The 9,508-nt window shown below is 40.2% G+C and overlaps 1 protein-coding gene across 1 annotated transcript in view; it reads right to left on the reverse strand.

The window, feature by feature from the left end:
- OCA2 (OCA2 melanosomal transmembrane protein) overlaps window positions 1-9,508 on the reverse strand; it is a 184,428-nt gene that overhangs the window by 40,500 nt on the left and 134,420 nt on the right. The window contains exon 22 of the mRNA XM_009281338.2: window positions 6,399-6,492. Within this exon, the coding sequence (XP_009279613.1) occupies window positions 6,399-6,492 (94 nt within the window). The remainder of the gene's footprint in view (window positions 1-6,398; window positions 6,493-9,508) is intronic.

Genomic DNA, 9,508 nt, shown 5'->3' on the forward strand with positions numbered 1-9,508 from the left:
GTTTTTTTCTTTTTCATTACAATATTATTATTATTATTATTATTATTATTATTAATTTTATTTCAATTATTAAACTGTTCTTATCTCAACCCATGAGTTTTCTCACTTTTACTATTCTGATTCTCTCCCCCATCCCACCGGGGTGGGGGGGAGAGTGAGCAAGCAGCTGTGTGGTGCTCAGTTGCCAGCTGAGGTTAAACCACGACATCATTAAACCTTTACTCAACAGTTCATTGAATCTCCGTTAGATACTTTGAACACCCCAAAATTCCATCTTCTGGAGCTGCACAGTTGATCAGAAAGTCCACAGGTGAATTGTGCTCAGGTGTTTGGATACCACATTGCTCAAGTGAAGTCTCCATCACCAAAATTCACACCCAAAATAGTAGGGCTGGTTTTATTCTGATCAGAACCAGCCTTAAAACAGCAACAGTGTTTGGCATAGAGTGGTGTTAATAGCAAGAAAATAGGGAAAAATGACGCTAAATTAACAGGAATGAAAAGGACTACAGCTGTCTAACATGTAATAAGTAGAGACATTTATATGGCTTCACAGAGCCCAATGGTTTTTTAAAACAGTTATTTTCAATAAGTTGTGTAAATAGGATACACAGGCAGTAGCAAAGAACATCACATTTGTCCTCCCACATGACAGTTCTCACAGGAAGCACTGTTTCACAGTCTTTATGGGTGAGTGCTCTCAAACAGGGATAAATGGGATATCCTACTGTAAATATTTTTGCTGTGAATATCTCCCAAGACAAATCCTATGATGAAAACAAATTCTTTCCTAAGATATCAGAAACCAATATTTTTTGACACTTCCAAATTATTGTTACTCCCAGAGAAGACAGAGAATATTAATTCAGCTCTTCAGATGACATAGAAAGGGAGAACAATGACAGAAAAATGCAAAACCTGAAAATGCACAATGCTTTCAGGATCAGTCCCAGCTAACCTTACCACTGTAATCTAAATTAGGTCCTTAGGCTCGTACCCTGTTCCTCTGGGCAGACTGATTTAATCATGTATCAAATCATCCCTCTCATATTATTATCCCATTACATAAAGTTATCCAATCCATTCTTCTCTTATCTATATATCCCGCACCATGATATATTCACAGTCAGCCAAAATCTGCTTTGAAATAAAATTAGAGTATTTCCCATAATACCCACTTTCTTTTTGTGTCAAATAGGTTCAGCATTTATCTGTGATTCTCTTTTTTATCACATCATGTATCACAGACACACAGGGGTGATTGCTATTGAATTACAACAGGATGAAGGAACATGACTTATTTTATGTTTGAAATACTATGTATCTTTATAAGGTTATAAATGACTCCCTTAAAGAGAAAATTAAAATCAAGCTGGCAATTTTATTAGCAAGTAGAAACAGATAATTAAAGCCCCTACAGCAATGAGAACTTCTTACGAAATGAAGCTGGAACCAAATTTTTCATTGGTAACAAAAAGATTTCTGTGAGTCGTTTTCATATTCCATAGGGTGGACTGAGCTAGTGGAATGCTATATTGCAACAAACAAACTCAGACATATATTAGTAAAAATTAAAAAAACAACATGAAAATAAAGAATCTAGATTAGAAGAGACATTTGCAATGCTATTTCTTTTATCTTATTCCTCGATAAAAACAAAGCTCTCTTGATTATTCTACAGTCTTAATGGATATAAAATCACTATCTTAACCTCTGGAAATCATTCAGGCAACAAGACTATACTGTCCTTATCTGACCATTTGCCAAGAGAAATAGTATTGTCCTACATTTGGGGTTTTCCTTTATGTTAAGCTCTTATTTATGATCTAATGTTTCTCTGATAGCTAGACTAAAAATCATAATACGCATATTATCTTTTCCTGCCTTCTGCTTACTCATATATGCTGTCCCTGAGCAGTTGCCTTCATATTATTAACACATCTGATGCTTTCTACAGGGTCAAGACTACCAGAAAAATTGCTCTTCTCTCCAGAGGCACAATGCTCATTTGTTTGTTCTGATGCTTACCCTTGACCATGTACAGCAAATATCCCACTGCTCTCTATCTCCTTTTCCAAACCCCACTGGCTCACAATTATTTCTATTTTTACCACTTAAATATTTGTCTTTATGTCTGTCCTTCAATTCACTTACTAGATCACATAGCACACGAATTCCCTTTTATCTCTGCCCATTGATGATATGTTAATTAGAAACATAATGTAGGAAAAGTATAAGAACTAGGGGCGCGGGGAAACAAATATACTCACACTCAAGTAAGTAACATGAAAGCTGAAAGAGACTTGGATTTAACAGTGAATAGTAAATTAAACAGGAATTTGAAATGGCCTAGATTAACAATGAAAAGGCAAATAGCTCCGTATTTTGTATTTAATCTTACCTTTGTAAAATGGGAAAAAATAAGAGGACTGTGCCTGGAATATTGTGTTCAGCTCTGCCTTCTGAATTACTAGAAGGATAATGAATAATTAGGGTACATATAAGATTTTTTCAGAAGGAGAGATTAAAACACATAAATACAGTTTGATGAGGAAGTTTCCAAGGTGGAAAAGGAGTGTAATTTGGCTGGACTGATTCCAAAAATGCAAGGGCATCTTTAAGCAAATTGCTACTTCTGAGCTTGATCTTCCTAGGACTTTCAATTTTCTTTTTGTCTTAACATTGCTTCCTTTCCTTTGAATTTGAGGTGGTCCAAATGAATCACCCAGTGGCAGTTATTCATTATTTGGCTTCAGATTTCTGGGGCTGGTTAAAAGCTGAATCCCAGAATGGCTGAGCTTGGAAGGCACCACTGGGCTTCACAAGCACCCTGGGGAGTGAGACCTCCAGCTGGACTTTGTGCTGCTGATCACAGTGCTGAGAACCTCTGCCTTCTCCATGTCCTTTGTCAGCAGGTCATTTTCCCATTCAGTGGCAGGCTCACATGTCCCCTAATCTTCCTTTTGCTGCTGATATACCAGTAGAAGCCCCTTTTTGTTGCCCTACCACCATTTATAACAGATTCAAAGGCAAAAATACTTTCATGGTGATAAAGTAAGTTTATTACCGCATTTGTATATTCTAAGGGACATGGGGACCTTCTGATTTCAATGGAACATAATGAAGTATCAAGAAAAGCTCACAAGAGCCAGAAACAACAAGTTGAATTCATAGCAACCGAGGGATCTTTTCTCACAGGCAATCTTGCTCTTCCCTCTGTAAGCACTGTTCAGACAGAACTGGTTTCTACATGTGTTGACGGGTAATGTGGGAGAAGGGAACAAAACCTAAATGCGTTCTGGGTAAGATAGTTGGTGACACTGGCCAGCACACGCGCAGCCAGGCATGTATGGTTGGGACCTGGTATCTCCTCAACCAACCTCAACCTGTCTCTGGACACCAGGCTGCTTTAAAGTGCTTCACCATAGGGAGGGAGGACCTATGCCTTCCTCCCTCCTTTGTCAGTATAATTTTTCCCACCTAAATGCCATCCTACTGGGACCTCCTTACAGGCACAGCACTTCCAGCACATGGGCCTGAGTTGCTTGGATGGTGAGGATGGGACACCAAGGCTGGCTGTCTTCCCCTTACATCCAGCTATGTCCAGCAATCTGGAAGGAGATGAGTGCCCCCAGGTCCTTGGGGAGGTAGGACTCTTGATCCAAGGAAGGAAGCAATTAGATGTGGCTTTGAAGGAGGACTTTCCCCAGGATGTTAGGTTTCTGACAGACTATAGTATTCATGGTCATTCAGGCATGCACCCCCCTGGCACAGGATTTCTTCTGCTGAAGGCACTCCAGATAGATAGAAGCACATCGAGCTGGTCAGACCACAGCATTCGAGGCAAGTTATCACACCTGGTGACCTCTGGCTCTGGCTGGGCAGCAGAATAGCATTGTACAACTCACCAGCTGGGCTGCCACTGCTCCCCTCTTAAAAAAGAGAAGAGGAACCTCGAACCGCACCAAGTACCACTGCGCTAAGACACACATGGGAAAGGTCATGAGCCCATCAGCCCTCTTACAGGGCACAGAGCCTTGTTCTTGCCTTTTCCATTCTCTCTCTACACAGAGTCATCATGATGCCTCTCACCACTAGGCACCCACAGCCTCCAGAGCCTCTCCGCCCCTGCTGTGTCAAGGTGTACTCACCAGACATGCTTAGCAACCCTGCCCAGAGTTCCTCCTCAGACCACCATGTCAAAACATGTTTTGCAAAACAAGCTGCTTCTAGCAAAGGCCCACATTAATCATAGTTGCATAATTTTGGTTTAGCATGCAGGTAGTGAGGAAGGGTATGGGAAGTAGCATACTGTGCTCTATGACCCCAGATGCCACCCAGGACAGACATGTCATGGGTTTCCTGCACAGAGACACTTGAGAAGGACAAAGCAATACCAGCCCAAGTTGCACTGAATAAAACTTAGCAAAAGCCAGGCAGCACAGGGCCATCATCTCCCCATACATGGTATCCATGATTTTTCCCTGGTGACTCACAGGGTTTGCAAGATGAGAGAGTAACAATCTGTGTCTATACTGGTAGAAGCACCACAGAGGACCCTGAATAGGGATGTGAAACCTAATGAGTGATCCTGGGCAAACAGGGAAGAAATGCAGAAAAATCACTTCATGCTTTGAAACAACCTTCATAAATAAAAGTAAGCAAGATCAAAATCCTCAAGGGATACATATAATACCTCTTAATGCCAGGAGAAGCCTCAGAAAATATTTAATTGGGGCACATTCGACTGAAACAAATATTTTCCTAAGACAAATTATAAAGGAGCTCATGATCTACCTGCTCGGTGATTGAGAAGAAACCAGCAAAAGCCGGCTTTTATTTTCTTTCTGCTAATTAATATCCATTGCTATCTTCCTGTGACCACTCTGGATTCAGTTCTCACATCTTTGCTCACAGTGGCCACAGCCTTCCCCAGTAATCGTTTCCACTGAAAGCACACGTATGGAAGGTAATTTCAGAACATCTGTGTATTGTCTTCAATCTTCCCACAGAACACATTCCAGTGAACACTGCTGAAGACACTAGTCAGGCTTTGCATCCTTGTTTCTGCTTAGATACTCAGTCAGTGTCATGGAAGCTTTAAGAAGTTTCCATTACAAAATCTACATAGAAGAAACATTGTTAATGCTAAATACAAGTTAAATCCCCAAATGACAAGCTGAACACCTGCGAAACATGGACAGAACAATCCACAAGCCCATTATTGCTGTATCGCCATCTTTTTTGTACAAGGGCTTGACTTCCAAGAAGTCTGTTAGCTATCACTGTATACTACGTAAGACTGTACTGCAGTCTCAAAGGTCCTGACAACCAAGACTTTGATTTGATAGGCATTCTGTCTTTCTAAAACATATCATCAGAAGACTATGGGTGAAGAGAGAAACTGTGCTATGAGCAGCATGTGCTCATAGCAAGAATTTTAGAAAGAACAGTTCAGATCATCTTTCTTTTTCGGGTTATCATAGGCTCTGCTCCAGACACTCCCGTATAATTAATCACATTAATTACACAGGTTTGAAGGCTTTGAGGTAAACAATATAAAGTAAAGTTGATAGAGCTAAGAAACTAAAATAAACAATGTAAAGAAAAAAGAGAAAAAAATGTTGGTGTGAACTTAACAGTATCCTTTGCCCTAAATATGCAGAAAAATAAGCAAGGAATTATGTTTTAGTTAAATCAACTACACTTTAAACTTTAACTTCATGTCTAAGTCTCTATTTGCCAGTTTTCATTTAGACCTTGCAACCACAGTCTCAAAAACTGGAGGTGTTTGGAAAAATATTAAACTGTTTTATGCATTAAGTACATTAAGTACATCTTGTCCCTTAAAAACCTGCTGATGAATGACCTGCAGAGGAACTTCCATTATTAAACAAGAATTATTAATTATTAATTAAACAATTATTAAACAACAACTTGAGCTGTTACTAGCTGCACATCACACTTTCACTCATAGCTGCTAAGCAGCTGGTCAAAAGAAGTAATTGCTTCTAGAGAAATAGGTTTACTCATTGGATCATGGAGTAAAGTTCTACTCAGTCTAAACTGGGACATCCCACTTTCTCCTGGCGACAGACTGTCTGTGAAAATGTGCAGGTGATAAACTACATTTAAACTGCATTTACCAACAAAGCAACAATTTAGTATCACTACAGAACTAAAGATAAACTGTGCTCCCACCACCTTTATGCATTCTATCCACTGTACGCAAAAATAAAGTGATCTGCCCTCCACCCACATTTCAGTTGCTAAAAGTAAATTAGGAACACAGGTCTGTTTTATAGACCCTTTCTCCAGATCTTCTCCTTGGAAGATCCATTATTTGCCTAGAGAAAAAAAAAAATGACAGGTTTAAGTTGAGAAGTTCAAAATTGTACCTGAAAAACTCCATGAAAGAGAAGCCATAACCATGCTGTTCAGCAATTCCTGCACAAACAACGTTCGCAGATGCTCCAATCAATGTACCATTACCTGCAGTTCAGAAAACAAATACCAGTTTATAGTTGTGCTCTGTTTCTTACCCTTCCTCTGTTTATTCTGTGCTGAAGTCCTAAGTTGTACTAGTTAGAAAAGAAAAATCAATTTCTGTTGCATAGGCTTGAAAAGAAACATACAGACAGTATCTCCACATCCTATAAATAGCTTCACGCTTTGAAAGATAAGCCTGGTACCGTTCTCTGATTCTACATATGCCAGAAAAATAGGGAAGGAACATAACACCGATCTAGCAGTTGTCAAAATGACACCAGAGACTTGCATTCAGATAAACTTGATGATTTTGGTTTTACATACAGGAAGGTGCCATCAGATGGTCTGAAAACAAAGGATGAGATAGTTTGAGGGTGCCTTTTTTCCTTACACAAACTTGACATTGACAAATTAGTGTCTTTTTTATACAGAGGGTAACTAATTGCTAAGACTTTTTTTTAACAGAAATTTAAAACACAATAAGTGGGACAATGGAGGGGAATGGATCTGTTTCACATCTCTCTGCTAAGGGAAAAGGATCACCACAGATACAAAGTTTGCTTACTAAACCACTATGGTTCTTTAATTCATAAAAGAACATAACTTTATTCAGTGAACTTCACCAAATTACATTATACAGGTCCCCTAAAGAGAGGAACACACCAAAGGAAAATAATATGCCATGTTTATAATGTGTATCTATCCTCTTGGAAGAACTACATACTTCTCTTTTCGCCTAAGCCTTTTCCAGTAACTAATTTATTCCTGCGTTTTCTCTAAACTTTCAACAATGTGGCAATGTAAAGAAGTCAGGTATTCAGAGCTCAGAAAGACTGACCCATTTTCTATAGCTTTCCCATGAGTCATACTTCAGACTTAAGAAGTGTTGTATATTTGACTTGAAAAAGCAGATGTCTTCAGCAAATATTTCTGATCTTAAGCACGACTCAGGAAGTGACAGTGACTCCTACATTCTGTTCCTTAACTGAAATTTTGAACAAAAGAGGTAGCGATCTAGGGGAAAATTTTTGTATGCTATGGCAAGTAATCTCTTTTGTCATACATCATTACATTAACAATCCATTATTCTAAGCACAAGTCTTCCTTTGCTCCCATTGGCATATAGTCACTCTTCTCATTTTGGCCCTGTTAAACATTACTGCTCAGTGGAGACCAGTCTTCTGGACTGACTCTGAGGGAAACAGATCAGAAGGCAATTAATGCTCCAGTTAATTGCTTAGACTTAGTAAATGTTTCAGGTCACCCAGAGATCAATTTACCAAAGAAAAGGTCAGAATAAAGGGAGAAGGATTATTCCCCTAAGTATTCACACATGGTACCCATATGGCCTTCTGCACCTGAAAGTGCACACAAAATAAGCAGACTTCTAAAAATATTCTTAAAAAATAATAGAACACTCTTAAATTCAGATAAACTGAAGTGACAGAGTTCAGAAGTAAGGAAAAGGAGAGAAAAGATGTGATGTGGAAACATTGGAGGAAGGAAGATCTTCCTCTTTTAATTAAAAAAAGGGAAGCAGAAAGAGCTTGATTGTGATAATTTTGATCCTAGTTTGGATTAAAAGTCATACCAGAGTCAGTGGATACCGAGATACAGGTTTTTGACTGGTCCTTCTAGGGACAGAGCAACAACTTTGAGAAACAACTAAACCCCAAAAAGTCACTCAGAACTTTTTTTTTTAAGTTGATTTCATGGAAGCCAAACCTTTCCAAGAAAAAGCCCTTGTGTGGGCAAGTTAAGATTTTCCAATTGAGTTCAAAGAGAAAGCATGATTCTTATTCACCCCAGGATGCTCTGCTATGCTAGGTGAGCTACTTCCTACTTGCTCTGTTTTTAAGGCTTTGACCTTGCAAAGGAGCTGGAGCTGGGTGCAGAGGTCCTCTCTGTCTATGAGGAGCTCTGCTGATGTTAGTGGAACTGCACATCAATAGAAGGGTATCCCTACGGACCATAAAAACATCGTGGAGCATTCTCGTGAGACACCAAGGGCTATTTGTGACCTAGGCTTCTTGTCATACTCAGTGAATCACGTACCCAGCCATGTGCTTCAGGTGTGGAGAGAAAAGATGACTAACCTTACCAGAGGGCCAGAAACCTTTAAAAAATGGTGTCTAGGCTAGCACTGGTCATTAGGAACTGCACAGCTCATTTCCCTTCCCCTGTCTTTGCCCCAAAGCATATTTTAGTTACTTTAATGCATGTTTAAAGATATGAAATTGAACTTGGAACATCAGCATTCCTGACAGGCTCTGACATGCGAAAGCCAAGACGCAAAACGTGTGGCTTAATGCAAAAACAGAACAAATGAATACAGCTGATGTTATTAAAGGAGTCAGGCAGGAACACTTAAGGAATTTTAAATTCCAAAACTAATCAGTAGTCTACAGCCTCCAAACATTTCATAAGAGGTTTCTGCTCTACGTGTAGCACAATCAGACTTCACCATCAGAATGAAAATAGTGTAGACAAAGAATATAACTCTGCCTTCAAATTAAAGAAACAGGACTTAAACTGCACTTGTCCCATGGCTGTGACTAGATACTCCCACACCATTCTCCTAGAGAAGCTGGCGGCTCACGGCTTAGACAGGTGTACTCTGCGCTGCATCAAAAACTGGCTGGACGGCCGGGCCCAGAGAGTTGTGGTGAATGGAGTTACATCCAGTTGGCGGCCGGTCACGAGCGGTGTTCCCCAGGGCTCAGTACTGGGGCCGGTCTTGTTCAATATCTTTATCAATGATCTGGATGAGGGGATCGAGTGCACCCTCAGTCAGTTTGCAGACGACACCAAGTTGGGCGGGAGTGTTGATCTGCTCGAGGGTAGGAAGGCTCTGCAGAGGGACCTGGACAGGCTGGATCGATGGGCCCAGACCAATTGTATGAGGTTCAACAAGGCCAAGTGCCAGGTCCTGCACTCCGGCCACAACAACCCCATGTAGCGCTACAGGCTTGGGGAAGAGTGGCTGGAAAGCTGCCCAGCAGAGAAGGACCTGGGGGTG

Source organism: Aptenodytes forsteri, unplaced genomic scaffold, assembly GCF_000699145.1.
Source record: "Aptenodytes forsteri isolate BGI_AS27 unplaced genomic scaffold, ASM69914v1 Scaffold212, whole genome shotgun sequence".
Lineage (NCBI taxonomy): Eukaryota > Metazoa > Chordata > Aves > Sphenisciformes > Spheniscidae > Aptenodytes > Aptenodytes forsteri.